General features: G+C 31.1%; 1 protein-coding gene across 10 annotated transcripts in view; it reads left to right on the top strand.

Moving 5' to 3' along the window:
• Positions 1-17,851, top strand: part of LOC129965741 (latrophilin Cirl-like) — a 716,323-nt gene that overhangs the window by 635,004 nt on the left and 63,468 nt on the right. For all 10 annotated transcript variants that reach the window (XM_056079881.1, XM_056079880.1, XM_056079878.1 and 7 more), the window contains 2 exons: positions 4,773-4,822; positions 9,390-9,501. In XM_056079881.1, the coding sequence (XP_055935856.1) occupies positions 4,773-4,822; positions 9,390-9,501 (162 nt within the window). The remainder of the gene's footprint in view (positions 1-4,772; positions 4,823-9,389; positions 9,502-17,851) is intronic.

The raw sequence follows: 17,851 nt of genomic DNA, 5'->3' as shown, positions 1-17,851 counted from the left end.
TTGATTGTAAAGGAGTTAGTCAATCTAATATTAAATATTATCTTGGTTTGAAATTTCAAATACAAATCGGCAGAATTCACAATATTATTTCCCCAAATCCAAATACAATATATATATAATAGGAACTCAAAATCAGAAAGTTTTAAAAAAAATATGGAGAATCCGCATTTTAAAGACAATATCTTATTTCTTCTTGTTGTTTTTAACGAAGTAAGGATTCGAGTTAAAAAAAATTCTGAAAAAGAAACATCAAAAGAAAAGAAAGGCAAGAAAAAAATCACGAGAAAAGGTCAAATGTATGTTCTGATTAAATTTTATAGAGAATTATCGGCGTTCTTGGAGTTATTCATTACCGTAAAATATAGACAGTAAGTTGCTTTTTAATCATTCGAGTTTGACGTGTGTAACGGACTTTTAGTGTTTATTTGTTCCATTATTTCTCTTTTCTCAACCATTTCGAAACAGAAACGGTTGGATTCGTCTCATATTTCTTCTCATTTCATTCCGTTCAGTCTTTTTTTTCTTTTTTTTTTTCTTTATCGAAGGTAATCGGAATAAACTTCGAAATGGAATCCACTATATTTCTCAAAATGCGTACGTGCCACTTCCATCGACAGGTGCAGAAATCGAAAGTCATCGAAATCCACCCCACCCCCCGCTCCTTGAAATATCGAATTAATTTGAAAAATAAAAGGCAAGAAATGATAAAGAAAATGAAAGGAAGAAAAGCGATACTGTCACTCTACAGGTGAAAACCAACTTCTCCGCTGCTAACATTTCATCAGAAAACGTTATTCCAAATCTTATAAATTGTTGCAAGTGAGAGGGGGGGAGGAATGTGAGTACCCTCACCCCCTGGCGTAATTCGGCTAACTACGTTTCATTCTTTCCACTTCGCTGACATTCTTTTCGCTCTATACATTTTCTAGCAGTTCCGTTACTGTTTTGCCCCGGCCGGAAATCGAAAAAAAGCGGTCCCGGAAAGAAATAAAAGTGACGTTACTTTGAAATAACTTTCTTATGAGATTTTCTTGAGAAAAACAGGGAAGAAATCCAGTGCTGCAGAGAAATTTTCTGTTGCAAATAATTCTAACAAGTTTAATTTTGGGTTGTTTTGTTAAAAACCATGCGTTTTGCTTTTTTAATATTAGTATAGCTTATATTAAAATAAAATTCTTTTTCAAAATTATTTAAGCAAGATTTTTTTTAGTCGAATAAAATGACCATATACTTCACCGTCATATTTGTTAAAATTTCTATTTAATGGTCAAATTTTTTAAAAAAATAAATAAATAATTACTGTCTTAAATGTACGAGATAATGAAAATGCGAGAACGTAAAAATTAAACAAAACTCTTGAATTTCAATAATTGATATATCAGTTAGCATTTCCCATTTATATTTCAGTTTCACCCCTAAGTACTGTTTTGTAATAGAAAAAGTGGATGCTCTATTGGAACTCTCCGATATGATTTCATTCCTTCCCGCCATTCCATGACATCCAAAGCGCATCACAGCACTAATATCTCCAGCCATTCATCAACCGAACATACCATTCCAGAATTTTGGTTTCGTTGGAGGGGGAGGGGGGGGATTTCGAGAAAATAAATTGGAAAAAAGTCAAAATTATGAAAGAAAGAGAAAAAAAAAATTAGAAATTTTCAGAACAAGGATTTAGAGAAGGAAAAGGAAAGGAGCTTTGTGCTAACTGGAACAGAAATGGTAATGATGCGACAGATTCTGCCAGAAAAGTTCCCAGAGTTCCACTTTTTTTTATGCGCCATCTTTCTTTCCTGCGAGTCTGGACGAGAGAAGGCTTTGAGGGGGAGAAGAAAGACCAGGAAAAAAAAATGTCCCTTAGGGAGATTACTGTTCACTTTTGATATACGAGGCGACAGAAATGGCCCCAGAAGAGGCGTAAAAAATTATTTCACTTCTTTGGCCGTCGATGGCTAAGTGGCGTGAAGTTAATCCTTCACTCCCTGGCCATCCGAATGGATTGGCGGAGATGACTGAAGGCAACAGATCATGGAGAATTCATTCAATTACGCCCTATAAGTATTGTTTTTTGTGACTTCATTGGAATACATTGAGTCGAGGTTCTTTCTAAATTATTTGTCATTGAAATTTTATTCGTCCCTTATTAGTGTTTATCATCTAACATCTACCTTTTTACTCCAATCATGACCCAATAGCTATTAATTCTAATTTATTAAAAATCGACATACAATTACAGATGGAAAATGGCTTTAAATGGCATAAAAATTATATTCTATTTTGCTTGAGTGCATTGCTGTAAGAACTAAAAATAAAGAATTGCCCTGAGTCTGTATTTTTGTGTAGTCCTTTCGTTCTGAAGTCATATTTAGTAAAATGTTCTTAATACACTAAACCTTGAAATAAAAATAATATTTAGAAAATTTTTCTTGAAATAAAAATAATATTTATTAAAGTTTTCTCGATACGCTAAAATTTAAAATAAAAATAATATTCCAATCTTCTGCAATCAAAGCTGACCGAGTTCTGAATTTCATTGTTTGAGTCTGTCAAAGTCCTTCGCTGTTTCAGCCTTCGGTTTGATGAGCAAATTTTTCTGGAAAAGGCGCGCGGGTTCAGAAGTAGGGATATTCAAGGCTTCAAAACTCAATTTTCGCCTTAGAAGAATGATTTTTTTTTTCGTTTTGTTTAAAACGCTTATTATGCCTTACTATTATTATTAGAATACTTTATTAAATATGACTAGTGAGACTGGAGAACAGTATGTAAATTTGATTATTTTAACCAAACAATTAATTAAAAACTAAGCAATATAATTATTTACATATTTAAAGCCTTTATTCCATTGGAAAGTTATGAATATCTTTTACATTTTGAAACTAACTACTGGGCAATAATTAGATTGAGCCCCATGTGTTCCATTCAGCGTCCTAATTGTCAGCTGGTATTAAAATAGTCATCAGACTTTCAAGTTGACTTGATTTGATTTTTCAGGCATAAAATCTTCGAAAAAGATAGAGTATGCCGAACACTAAGAATAGATGCAATAAATAGACATAACATATCCTTAAATCCTTCCACAGAAGGCTGATTTGTTAGATTAACATTCTCTTTTTAAAACTACTCGAGAGCTGTTCTGGCATGGAATACATAATTTTATATTTCAGTTGGTTGATGAGACTGATGCTTGAGTCATCATTTTCATCTTCCAAACTTTCACGCAAGAATGCTTAGATCCAAGATCGTAGATTTAAAATGAAACATTTCCAAGTACTATATTTTAGTTTTGAAAATTAGGTTTCAAGAATTGAATACTAAAATTCACAAGCTGACATACGGTAACCCTGGTCCGTGATGTTCACAATTATATTCTGGGATTTGTTTGACTGTTCTTATTTTTAGGAGGGGGTGGGTGGGCAACAGATACTCTTAGTGGAAATAAAGACAAAATATCTGCTGATGAAAGTTTTGTTCTAATTTTACTAAGTAGCTATAATTTTGTTTTTCGAAATAACTAATTTTTTTTTCTTTCAACATCGTAGCACAATGCATGATTTAAATATATTGGTTAAATAAAAGAACATTGCAGGTGAATGAATTGTGTATGCAGCTAACCAATAACCTTTTTACCGGTGCGTTCAACACTTAGACTGGCCGAACCAACAAAAATCAGATTCAAGCAGAATAACAAAAAAAATTACATAAGGCTTTCTTTCTATTTTCATATTCTTCAATATTATAAAAGTAAAAAAAAAAAAAAACTGACTTTAAAATATTTCATCATTATTTGCTTAATGATTGCTTTCAATTCGATTAATGGTTGCTCCGTTTTTATATTTACGTATGATCTTTGATGGTCACGATCAAGTTTTCCTAAAGAGTGCAATGTGGGGAAAAAAAATTCGTCTGGAAAAAAAATCAAATTATTTACTGTTTTAACTCCATAATTGATTAAAGACATGAGTTCGGTTTCTGCATTTCTTCTTTGATAAAATGGTGCGATGTGAAATTAGAATATGTTCTAATTAAATCTTTGTTATGCGTTTGGAACGATTATTATTGCTAGATTTTGGATTGTAATAGTTTAAATCACACACTCCTGATTATTCCCATCAATTATGTAGATGCATTTATTGCATATTTAGATGCACTTTATCGAGAATATTGTAAAACAACTGATATATGAATCTTTTATTTATTCATTACTGGGTTACATTAAATTTTTTTTATTTGAATTTGAATATATTATGAGATTTCGAATCTTATCTGAAATTATTTATTATTGAAAAATAAGAAATAATTTCATAATCATAATTTCGTCTAGAAATGAATGAACTTTTCACAAAAACAATAAATGTTTTGGGAAACAGCGTTAGCTTTTTTGATTATAAAAGTTGCATACAATTCATTTTTTTTTTGTTCTTTATTGCATAATCTAATCAAGAAGTGAATATTTATGTATGCATCATTGAATTAAATTGGAGGAAAATAAAACTGTTTCGGAAAAATTAATTGCTAGTCCCGGTAAACAATAAATTATTTTAAAAACATAATGCCATGACAAATGTAATTAAAAAAAATTAATTTTAATTATTGGAATGCTTGTTGTTTTAAAAATTAATCTAGATCCAAAATGTGTTTAAAATCTGCAAACTGTATAAGAATTTTCCCGCCTTTATACGTAGAAATTCTTCTCCATTTATTACTTTAATTGATGTTCTTATTTATATTTTCTTTTGAATAATTAATAACGATAATATGTATTTTTTTCCTAGGTTGAGAATGTATCAAATCCTCTTTGTGTATTTTGGGACTACCAGATCAGGTAAATTTAGTACTATTTTTAACATTCCATACCTTTAATTAAAATTTTCATTGGTTATGCAAACATTTTTGAAATTGTTTACTTTTTATAAATTACTTGTTAAAAACATGGTCTCTTTTGTTAACTTCAACATTAAATATTTATTCTAGGATTTTATATTTACATGAGCATAATTTGGTTGGTATTTAAAGCAATGTTTTTGTGGTCTTAAATATTCTTATACCTGTCGGCAGTAACTAAAACTCTTCTGCCTATTAAGATGATCATAAGACGACATAAAGTTTTAAAAAAAACAAAACTAAAACGACATAACGTTTAAAAAAAACCAAAAAGAAATTTTTAGTGCTATTTTTATTAAGTAATATATTTGAAAATCTTTAGTAGCGTTCAATGTAGAGAGAGTCCTGTTAAGAAAACAATTGAAGATATATATTTTTTTATGTTTAATACATTTTATAGTTTTTTTTCTTTCATTTTAATATTTTAGTTGCTTGAATTATTTAGATTTTTAAACAAAATAAACATTAATCTAAAGCGATTTATTTATTATTTTCTTTGCTGTCAGTTATTTTTTTAAATTTATTCTTCTTTAGCCTTTGGCAAAAAATAAAGTAATTTTATATGTTTATTTATTGAGCAATCAGAATTCTGTAGATAAATCGCCATAAATCGCTAAAAATAAATACCAGTGCTGTTTTTCATGTTATAACAGTCGAATATTTTCTTTAAAAAATAGCATCTTAAAGATAGAATCTAAGCAAGAAACTGGAAGAAAATCAGATATATTTGTTCGATTATCGGTAAAAAAAAAAAAAAAAAAAATTCTAGATAGAACCCTTTGAGGCATTTAACTGCCATTTATTGTTAGGTTAGTGAAACCCTTTCCAATAGCCTGCAGAGTTAATGTATTGCTGAAGAAGCTGCTTGTAGCTAAGAAATTGTTAGTTGAAGGTGACCCTTTTCACTTTCAATAGGATAGTTAATTGTGTTCATTACTGAAATAGAAAAATATGATTGTTATGTCCGTTCCGTAACCAACTTGTTAGGGGAGGAATTATTATTTCGCCTAGTAAAATTCTAACTGCATCAACAAATAAGCGTTATATATTGAACCCGGAATGAGATCCAAATATTAATAAATGTCGAAATAAAAAAAGGCTTACGAATGCACAAACGGCAATTACTGAATAGAGTTAAAAGTTATATATGAAACATTCACTGGAAAAAATTACTGGAAATACTTCTACTTTTTTATTCGAAAATAAGATGTTTTTTGATACCGTTTGAATCATTAATATTGACACGAATTGTGTTTTAACTTTACACATTAACAGAAAGATGAAATGAAATAAATAATTTTAGTTCATAGTTGTCTTATCAATCAATAAATTAAAAGTTTTAAAAAATAAATTTCAAGTGCTGAAATTATTTTGATTTTCTTTGTGTCATTTAAAAAAATGTATGAATATTTTTCTTCTTTTTTTTCACTTGATAAATCTGCAATTATGTCATGGTTAGTGCATTATATATAAGAAGTATTATCTTGTGGAACTTAAAAATTTATAATTAAGATTTCATATTATAAATTAAAGCAGGGAAATTCAAATAAATTATGATCTAAAGCATAAATTTTTCACTACCAATTTTTTTATTATGAATAACTGATTATTCTACTGAAAGACATTTCGATTTTAATTAGCACATTGAAAGATTATTACATACACACAGGGATACTTGCAGGGATTTAAATTTATAGGGGTTTTTATAAATTCACCGAATTGAAGTTTTATTATTACAAAAAATGATACTAGTTAGATTTGGATTTAACTTCATAAATTATGCATTACTTGAAGTTATTAAATTACGAAACGCAGTTCTACATCTATTTGAGAGCGACTTTTTAAAAAAATTATTTCTTTTTCAAGATGTATTTCCTATTTAAGCTAGAGACAAATAATTAAAATTTTAATATCCTTCACTTCCTCTTTTGCTGCGTCATTTTCTTGAAATATTCAGTATCATGAAAAAGATTGGAATATGAATTTTGTTTCTCTTCAATAGGATGGAAAAATTTGTCATCATAATAAATTGTAAACTAACCATTCCATTTTGGATTACCGTTTCGATGTCACTACTATATTGGATTTTCTTCATTTAATATAAAAAGTCCGTGTTTTAGATTGAACATAAACACATGTTACAGTGTCGAATCATATTATTTATCAGAAGAGATTTCTTGTCAAATATGTATTGCACCAAATGTATTTTATGTTCCTTTTCGTTAAATTTAAATCTTCAAGAGAAATGCATTCGCCATTTCATTTGCAAGAGATAAAACTAAATATTTGTGAATATTTCCAACAGATAAATGTTATATGAGGAAGAAATGGGATTTTAAAATTTGTCTTCCCAACCACTATTATTAAAGGCATATCCTATGTTTCTTTTCACTAGTATTAAAACATCTTGCCGTATAAAATTTCTTTTCAAAAACCTACCTAAGAAGTTTTTAGGTAGATGCGTTTTCCTTTTCTCTGGTCTCAGTTACAGCATCCTTTCCATTTTGTGTCCACGATATTAAAATGCAAAATATAAGTCTGCACAATATGAAAATACTTTTCTCTGTATTTTTTACTGCTCCCAATATGATTAGAGTTTTGATATTATAAAAGAAATATTACATCTTCTTTGAAATGATTTTATGCAGTCTAACAATTACTTCCCGATTTTGTTTGAATCGAATGATCTAATTTCAATTTTGGTACATGAAGCGAATTGAAGTAATTAATTTCAGTCGTAATAAAATGATTGAGAAATATGTAAAATGTGCAAGTATTTAAGATATAAGATTTCATCTAGAGTTCAAGTATTTGAAACTGTTTTAGATTTTTTGTGTGTGTGTGGTGTGTTTCAGGGAATTTTACAATTTGTTAATAAATTAAACATTTATTGTCAATATCACACTTCGAATTTTGAGTCCAAGACTGAGCAGCTTTTCAATGATGTCATGTCCTATCTACGAGTTGTTTTGATTGCACAGATGATTCTCGATGCCATTTCATGTAGACAAAGATAAGGGACGCATTTTCATCCCACTGGTTCGCTTGGGGTGTTTCTGGTGTGCTTGTATATGTGCAGGATTTGTGACAAATGGAGAAACGAAGTTTTAGATTTTTGAAGGAGATTCGGTGAGCAGAGGTCACTACTTTGATGAATTTATCCTTCCCCATGTATGTCTGTTCCAAAGGACCTATGGTCCTTTACTTAGTGATTATGGGGAATAACTAGTCCTAGACTTAGTGATTATGGGGAATAACTATCACAAAGATCACTTACTGATCACTGTGATCACTTCAGGAGCTTCTGAAAAGCGAATATATATGTCGCATGGATTGGCCAGCGTTCTCCCCTGATTTAAATCTATATTTTGGACGCTTTGTCGAGATATCTGCGTCACAGTTTTATTCTCCTTTGACTTTCAGACAGCTTATACAGATGCTTATTGAGGAATGGGTCTCTGGCCTCAAGAATTTCTAGATAATATTTTTTTGAGCATGGATAGATGATTTTCCACGTAACATTGCAATTAGGGATGGTCATATCGTTTATCGTTGTTCCCCATCTCGTCGAGACATTGTTTTTTTACCATCGGCATTATGGCAATAAAGCTTTTCGCTTCTTCGTTTCCTAATGTACGCGTCCGGTTCATTTTTCCCTACTAAATTTCTTCATTCTTTGAGTACTACATTGTGTCTCTGTAGTATCAGTTTAATTCTTTCAAGTTTTTACTTTGTCAACCGATTTTTTATGAGGCCTCTGCTGAACATATTCTAGACTATTTAGGATTTTTCTAGAGATAAATTTATTCTTCTCTCTTCCTCGTTTTTGACTTTCTTTTTGTCAACGAATTTTTGGATTTGGTCTAAGTCAGGCCATGGAGATTAGCAACAACAACAACAACAAGTTTACTTCTTTCAAAATTACTGCAAAATCAGGAAAGATGCTTAAATTTGAAAAAAATTATTTCTATGCAGTGGGATTTTCTCTATCCATAATATTCTCCGAAATCATAAAAATTGTATATTTCAGCTCATTAATTTTTGCTACAAGCAAACATAAAAAACAACAACATAGAAATTGAATGTGAAGCTTACAGTTTCATAACTGATTTTTAATCGTGCTTAGTTTTATTCATATACCGATAAATTTGTCTATTTACCTTAAGAAAATCATGTCTGTTGTTAGATGTTAAAATAGAAGTTGACATTTCGCATCCGATAATGACAGACCTAAAAGATAGAAGTATTTTCAACTCCCCTCAACATTACAGATGACTGTGAATGATTATATAAATGGATTTTTATGTGAGAATACAGGAAGCACTCGAAAATGCACGAAATAAATTTTGCTTGATTTCATAATCTTTTAACACATTGATCTGCGTCTCAGGTAACGCAGTGATAAGTCCCACTAGTCTCTGGAAGCTTGATTATCCGACCTCAGAGACAATGTGTGTGCTGTTTGAAATAAGTTCTATATAAATTTAATTTTTCTTTTTATTTTCCAGGAGTTGGTCTACGGAAGGATGTTGGTTAAAATATACCAATCAAAGTCATACAGTTTGCCAGTGTAACCATTTGACAAATTTAGCTATTATCATGCATGTCACGGAAACCCAGGTAAATGCAACAAATTATAAATAGTTTTTTTTTAATGTGATGATTTTAACCTATAAATTGCCATTGAAATGTAAGTAAATGTATGAAGTAGTGAATCACCAATCTTATAAAATATAATTAATATTCTAAGATTTAAAAAAAATCTAAAAGTTGTAAATTAAAGAGTTCCTGCAATTTAAAGGATTCTTGGAGGGTGGGGTTATGTCACGTATCATTTTACAAATATCAGTAGTAATCTTGCATTTTATTGTGACTTTTTTCTCTGTAGAGAAGTACTATAAATTCCAAAATTAAACTGTGTGTATATATATATAATATATATAAAATATGATGGCGGAAAAAAAAAACCCAACACCAAGGAAGACTTGGTTTAGATAAACAAAATTTGGTAGGCGTATTTATACATCTGAAAGATGAAATCAATTCAAATTTTGTATTTCGCGCATAAGTGTGGCGCATAAATAAAGCTCGCGAGCGTTATTTATCGTTGAAATTTGAATTTTGAGCCAGAATGCCTTTAAGAAGACGAAGAAACCATTAGCAACAGCTCACCGAGTTTGAACGAGATCGTGTAATAGAACTCCGAGAAGGTAGATATTCTTTCCGCGAAATTGCAGAAAGACTTAGCCAGAATGTATCCACTGTGCATGATTGTTGGGAGCAGTGGTCAAGAAATGGTACTGCCTCAAGAAGACCGGGTTCCGGGTGGCCACGTGGCACTATTGAGAGGGAAGACCGCCGTATTCGGCGCACGGCTATGGCGCAGCGTACTGAGTTTGCGGCAGAAATTGGAGCTACAGTTGGTACCATAGTGACACAACGAACTGTTAGAAATCGGTTACTTCAAGAACAGCTACGAGGCAGGCGGCCTGTAGCGTGCCTTCCATTGACTCCATGCCATTGTCGTTTGCGACGTCAGAGGTGTCAAGCCAGAGCTCATTGGAGGACGGAGTGGAGATCTGTTGTGTTTTCTGATGAAAGCAGGTTCTACCTTCGTGCCAGTGATAGCATTGTGTTGGTCTGAAGGAGGCCAGGGGAACGCCTGCAACCAAACTGTCTGTGGCCTAGACATACTGGACCTACACCTGGAGTCATGGTCTAGGTAGCAATTTCCTATGACAGCAGGAGCACTCTCGTGGTTATCCCAAACACACTGAATGCAAATTTGTACGTCGATCTGGTAATTCAGCCTGTTGTGCAGCCATTCATGAACAGCATTCAAGGGAGAGTTTTCGAACAGGATAACGCTCGCCCTCATACCGCTGTTGTAACGCAACGTGCTCTACAGAGTGTCGACGTGTTACCTTGACCTGTTAAATCACCAGATCTGTCTCCTATTGAGCACGTATGAGATATCATTGGACGACTACTCCAACATCATCCACTGCCAGCCCTAACAGTCCCAGTATTGACAGAACAAGTACAACAAGCATGGAACTCCATATTACAAAGTGACATCCGGTAACTGTATGACACAATGCATGCACGTTTGCAGGTTAGCATTCGAAATTCTACTGGATGCACCGGCTATTAATGTGACATCATTTCATATTTTAAATGCATTTTCTTGAGCTTAAATTAACCTGTGATCTTGAAAATTTAATCAATTAAACATGTTAACTAAACTGAACGCATGATCCAAATTTCATTACTCTACAGTAATTTTTTCTTGGTGTTGGGATTTTTTTTTCGTCAGTGTATATATGAATGATCGTTAAATTAACATTTTAACACTTCTATAAATTGAATAATTTATTTCAGAATTATAATAATTTTGCATAAATTTTTACTTCTTTTATTTACTTCGGTTTTGCTGTACTTTTTGTATTTGAAGAATTCTGAAATTCTTCAAATGCAAAACTATAATAAGAAAGCACTATAATAAGAAAGGAAGGCTGTATCTGTTTTATTTTTATTTTCTTTGAAATTTCCATACTTCCGTATAGTAAGTCTCTTATTCAATGCAAAAAATTTATCAAATGGCTGTTGCGTTTGTGTTTCTTCTTTTCAACAACTGCTTTATTTTAAATTGAAATATTCGTACAGGAATGTTTGTGTTCTACTTTATTTTTATGTGATCTCTTCTAAAGTATTTTATTTATTCTATTACTTATTTTCTTCTAAAGGAAAAGTTTTGAAGAAGAATACATCTCCCTATCTTTTACTTTTATCGTTTGGCAAATTCTCATTTTCATTTCTTTCAATAAGCTGTTTATTTCTACGAAAAATTTCAGACGATTGGAAAAAAAATGTCTGACTGTTGGAAACTATAATAACAAATCTTTTCATGTTTCACTTTTGCAAATTCTGCAACTCGCTCTCTTCCAGTTTCTTTTTTTTCCAGTTCTTTCTTTTTCTGTTATTATTATTTTTCCACTGTGGTATTCTTATCATCGAAAATTTCTTGAAATCTTCCACCTAACTTCGATTTTGATGAACAACAATAAAAAAAAACCTAGAACCTCATGCTTCTCTGAGTGTGAACTGCTTTCTTTAAACTGGACTAGATTTAAAAAATAAAAATAAAGAAAGAACTTTTCGAATTGATGCATTCGTACGAACTTCAATAATTTGAAAAATCCTGAGAATATATATTTGTATGCGTATTGATTTAAGAAAAATATTTCTTCATTTTTACTGTAAACAACCGAATTGAATAGTGAAGTGTTTGAGGAAAAAGTTCCCGAAAAGAGTGAAATAGACGCCCTGTACGGAATTAGTTTTATTTACCATTTGCATCGATTCCTTTTCTAGAATTGTCGAATATATGAAAAAGTATTGGGGATTCATTCATATCACCGATATCGATGTTTAGTTTTGATTTCTTCTTCACAAAAATTGCTGGGAAAAGTGGTACATGCAGAACTCGGGTTCATTCAAGGAGAAGAAAGGATCTCGTATCTCTTTTTTCTTACAACATGTTTTACTAGTAGCTTAACTCGACGTTTTTAATTATTATTATTTAACATAGTCGGTTATTTTTGTGTTTTTTTTTTTCATAACTGACTAAATGCTATCTAATTAGAAACATTATTATTTATAAATATATTTTATTTCCTAGCTTCTCTCTGTCTTATAAAAGTATAAGAGAACATCTTAATTTTAGTTGACGTATTATTAATTAGAAGGTGCGTTTGAGGAAAGTCTTATTTTACCATTCATTTTATTCTGGTTAGCATATTTTACATCAGATATCCGTCGAAAGCTGCTTTGATTTGAAATATTAAATCACCATTAGATGTTTTTTTTTTTGTTTCTTTAAATTTAATGCTCAATTCTTCCAACTTTTTATTAATCTTCATCAAATGTTGCACAGCAAATGAAGGATTTATATTCTCACTTTTCTTCTATTTAAGAGTGACTTATAGGATTCTATATCATTTCGAATAGATGAAATAAATATGCAAAAAAGAAGTACGCAGAATTTTATTCCATCGCAGTATAGCACATACTTGGGAGTTTATTGTATTTAGACGTGGCATATTTTCTCGGAAACGCGAATTTTAGCTTTTTCAGAATCGAATCTTATCATTCTTGAGACTGGTTTTCTTTTATTTAATTATTTGACAAAATTATTAATATATATCAAGCTTTTTTTTGTATAAATAAATTATTTTATCTGTCTACTAATCATATCTTATTTCCCGTGTTTATGTTTGACTCAATTCATTATTTCATTTTTTTTTAAGAACTGTCTCATGTTTGCACTAAGTTTTTCGCCTTGTACATCTAGAAATAATTTTCAATTCCTAAATTTTTGCGTTTTATCTTGAGATAGTTTTGATTATTTTGGAGTTATTTAAGCACAAGAGCGATGCATACACACACAAAAATATATTTCATTAGCTGTCGCTGCTTTCGATGCAAGTTAAATGAATATTCGATTTTGTCAAGCTTTTACCGCATTTTTCATAAAAACTTTGTGAGGAAAATCTTCCAAATGGGAAGATCATTTCCTTACATCAACAGACTTATCTCATTTTCACCGTGAATGGAAACGCGGAAAATAAATCGAATTTCCAACTCCAAGAATCTGATGAATAATTTATTGCCCCAACATGTGTTTTTCGATTCCTTATTATTATTATATTTTTGTCATTGATAAGCTCATCTTGAAAGAGCTCCTCTCTTTATGCAGTGTCAGCAGGATCAAAGCGGTTTTTATTATTGTTTATTTCGGTATCTCAGCACACGGTAGCGGGGATTCATGCTTTGATTTTTTTCGTTCATTATCATAATTATGTGCTAAGAATGTTCAAAAATGAGTTTCCATTGAATTCAATGAGAAATGTCAATGTTTTCCATTGTAAAAATGCGCGATCTTATTAAAAATGATGCAATAACGTATTAAATGACGGTTTTTGATGCTTTTAATTTTGTTTACCATCGAAACATGTTACAAGATTTCTTTGAAATTTTTCTATTATATCTTTGTGCCGCCTTGTTTTCTTCTTGCCATTCCCTTCACTTCTATTAAGCTTGATTATTTATTTTAGCTTATGTTATTAACAATTTTATTTAATTAAAATTTTTGATGATTTTGAGACGTTTATATGCGAATTTCAATGAAATGTGTTACGAGAAAATGAAGAGTGAAAAATACCTATCTCTTAATTAGCTTGAATGAATAGCGTGTTCTTAAAAAATAACTTTTATAAAGCTGTATAAATTATAAACTTGAAATGTTTCTTGCCTAATGAAATGTATCATTCTGCCTGAAAGAAAAGCTGCTGGAATAATGAAATAGAGAGAAAGAGGACTGGGACGGTTTGTAAATACAAGACACGGACGCAAGTCTTTGAGGGCGCCCGAAAACATTCGGTCCTAAAAATTTATGGAGATGAAATTTCAGAGCGTCTTGGTTACTTTTTTGAAGCAAGATATGATTAGGTATTGTAGGAATAATGCCATGCCATGCCATGCCATTTACACTAAGACTCTGACGGTGGCTGAAAAAGGAATAGAAAATGCACCGACATGGAATATGTTGTTACATATTTATACTATTTCTTCCCTGCGTGGATGATCTCATAATAAAGAAGAGAGTTTTACAGTTAGTTTCTTGAACGTTAAACCGGATCAGTGGTTCCCGGTCTTTGTGATCATTTGGCGATTTTGCGAAGAACTGACCGATTTTCAGACTAAAATGAATTTTGGCGATATATTTGTTAGAAGTCTATTTAGACTTCTTTCGAGAAGTTTTATTGCCCTATTAGCGGAGCTATAAAAGAGTGTTCTCTCTGACCGATATCCGACTCTTGCGTTCAGATGTGCTGCTTGTGCACTATTGATTTCTGAATGTGCAATTTTTTTTCTCACATTTTGGCTATGTTTTTCTACCTATGTTTTTGTGTTTTCTTGTAGAATAAGGCATCGTTATCTGTTATTGAGCTTTTTAAACTTTTCACCGTAATTTAAGTAAGAATATTTTATATCAAAGCTCTTTCACTCTCCACGCTCTGATGACAGATGTCATAAAATCCAAGCTATCTTGCCTTTGATTTCAAGTGAAATGAAAACAAATTTACTTCCTTACATCCACTTCTGCATTGTCATAGTAATGATTGAGAAATATATTTGAATATTATTTTCAGTAGTTTCATTTGGAATATAGAATTAACTGAATTTCACTCGTAGTTACATATCACGTAGTCTATTCACTTTTGATTGTCGCTCATAATTTCTAGCTAATATTTTTAAAATTAAACTGTTATATTGGCTTCAGTTTTCTGAATGTGTTGCATTTGTAATAAAAATACCCAAGATATTAGATTATGTTTAAATAGAGAATTAATTTATGCGTATCCAATATTTGAATCCCTGCCTGAGGGTGACCCTTGATTAAGTCTTCAGGGCCAGATTCTTCTTTTCTTTCGTTTTTATTCTGTCTGATTCATTTAATTCTTTTTGCTTTTAAACTAAAAATCTATTTATTTTTAATTTGGATAAGTTCTTTTGTATTTTAGAAGTAGCAGTATTAGTGCACTCTAAATACAATGTATCTTTCTTTCAATAGTAAATATTTACTTTTAAGTTTTTCATAAAAGTTGCTGTAGTTTCTGATTGGTTGTTTATTAATATACTCTTGTAATTTGTGATATAAATTTGATCATTGCGACGCTTTCTAAAGATTAAATTTGATTCAAATGTATTTTAAATTATTTTGTTATTTAAGGTTCTTCTAAAAAAGTGACTAAAAATATGCAACTCAAAGAAGTAGAAAAATATTTAGAAATCTTTTTATTGTGTTTGCAAGTTTGGAGTAGAATATTTTAAAATAATTTAAAAGTCTCATTATTTAAAAAATTCTTTATTATTTATATTAAAGCTACATTTAATTTAATTTCTTATTATTCCTCATTATCATTCAATTTTTTCTGCATTATTTCTACTTCCATGGCCCTTAATATTTTAAAAAAAAAAAATGTGTAGCGAAAAATCGTGGATAAAATTTTAAGAAGTCATCTTTTACTTTTAATCATTATAAAACTGCCAAATTAGTTTCCCAATTGTATAACATTTTATGATTTACACTATCCATCATTTTGAAAACTGTTCAATAGCCTTCATGAACTTTAAAGCGTTTCCTTTTTATATAAATTTATCATGCATTTCTGAGAAGAAAAAGGGTTATAAAAGGAAAAGAAAGAAAAAAAAATTCTTCAAAAGCAGAAATCTCCAATGCAAAATCTAGACGCGCCACAATTCATTTGCTTGTTTCAAATTTTTTTTTTTTGTTTCTCCAAACTCATAAAGCCAAAGAAAGAATCAGGTTATCATGTTTTGCAGCAGAATACTTTACGGGCGGTAGGTAATTACAAGCGTTCTTTAAAAGAGTTACACACCCTCCTGACCGTGGTTGGAGTTTGAATAGAATAGGGGTGTCATCACACCTCTCTTACTTACCTTACCTTAATGGCAATTTAATGGCACTTGCCATTAAAGGCTGGCAAATTGACACTGAGTCACGTGACGCCCCCTCTCCCACAACACCTCCGCATTACCGAAAATTCTTTTGAACGATGGGAAAGGAAATAATTGGGGAAAAAGCAGTTTACCATTGCAAACTGCTAACATTGCAAGATTTATTGGAAAAATTTGCAACCAGCTGTTTTCAATGCTTCTGGTTTCGGTACCGAAATTGTACAGTATATTATAATCACTTAAAACAAATAATTTAAATATTTTATTTTTAAATGTAGCTCAGTATTTTCATTTATTCCAAGTGAATTGTCACGACTTAGGGTTTATGTGATTTTTTTTTAATTAGTAAACTGAAAGTTTTTGGAATGATTCATTTCAAATTTATTTCGTTATTTTGAAAAAAATATAATCTGACCATATGTGTACAAACAAGGCACATCATTAGTTCAGCCAGGTTTCAAATTAGGATCCTATAACTTAGTTTGTAATCATAAGACTGTAGCTGCATTTATTTAGTTTGGTTATAAACCTAACGCAATTAGCAGAAAATGTAAAAGTTTAGAAAAAAGTCTTAAAACAAAACAAAAATAAAAACATCATGTAATTTTTTTTTTATATTTAAAACCATAAACTATAATAATTCGTTAACTTTTAAACATTAACATTAACCTCATTCTTATTTTAAGAAATATTTATCAATATATCTGATATTCGCGATATACTCCGTTGTTGTTGTTGTTTTTTTTTCTTCAAGTAAAATAAAAGACCCGGTGAAAAATCAAGTTCTGAATGATGCAGTGTAAGTTTCCTGTGACATTGGAAGCATTAAATTGTTGCATTTTAGTCAAGCTCCCGTTGACATCCGCCTCATTCACCCAAGAGCCTTCCTTCTGCTTGAAATTCGAGAATTCCGCATCTTAAACTTAACTGCAACCCTAACGGTAATCGGAAGATAGGCTATAAAGAAGGCACCGAGTGTAGTAAGGTATATCATTCTCCGAGATTCTGAAGATCCCCTTGTGCACTTTTCTGAAACTGTCCCGATCTTTCCTTTCACCTTTCTCCCCCCTACTCCCTACGGAGGCGTGATTCGTTTGAATGCGGACCCACTCCGACCGAAATATGATCAGCTCCTTTTGATTCTGAAGAAAATGACTCGCTCTTAGAGCAGATCGTTTGACCCGCTTTGCTGCAAGAGTTCGGCGAGTTGGAAGAATATATTTATTTTGCTATTCTTTTCTTCCCAGAAAGGGGAAAGCACCGCGGAAAATCGGCTAAATATTTATAAACAAATGAAAGAGGAAAATGAGAAATAGTTGAAAATACTTACGGCTCAGCGTTTTCGAGAATAGAATTTCAACCTATTTTTACTTATTGCTACTTTGCTTTGTAAAGTGAAAAACAATATTGTGAATATTTATTTGGA

This window comes from Argiope bruennichi, chromosome 4, assembly GCF_947563725.1.
Source record: "Argiope bruennichi chromosome 4, qqArgBrue1.1, whole genome shotgun sequence".
In the NCBI taxonomy this organism is placed as follows: Eukaryota; Metazoa; Arthropoda; class Arachnida; order Araneae; family Araneidae; genus Argiope; species Argiope bruennichi.
The sequence above is the reverse complement of the archived record's forward strand: the minus strand, read 5'-3'. Positions and strand labels throughout refer to the sequence as shown.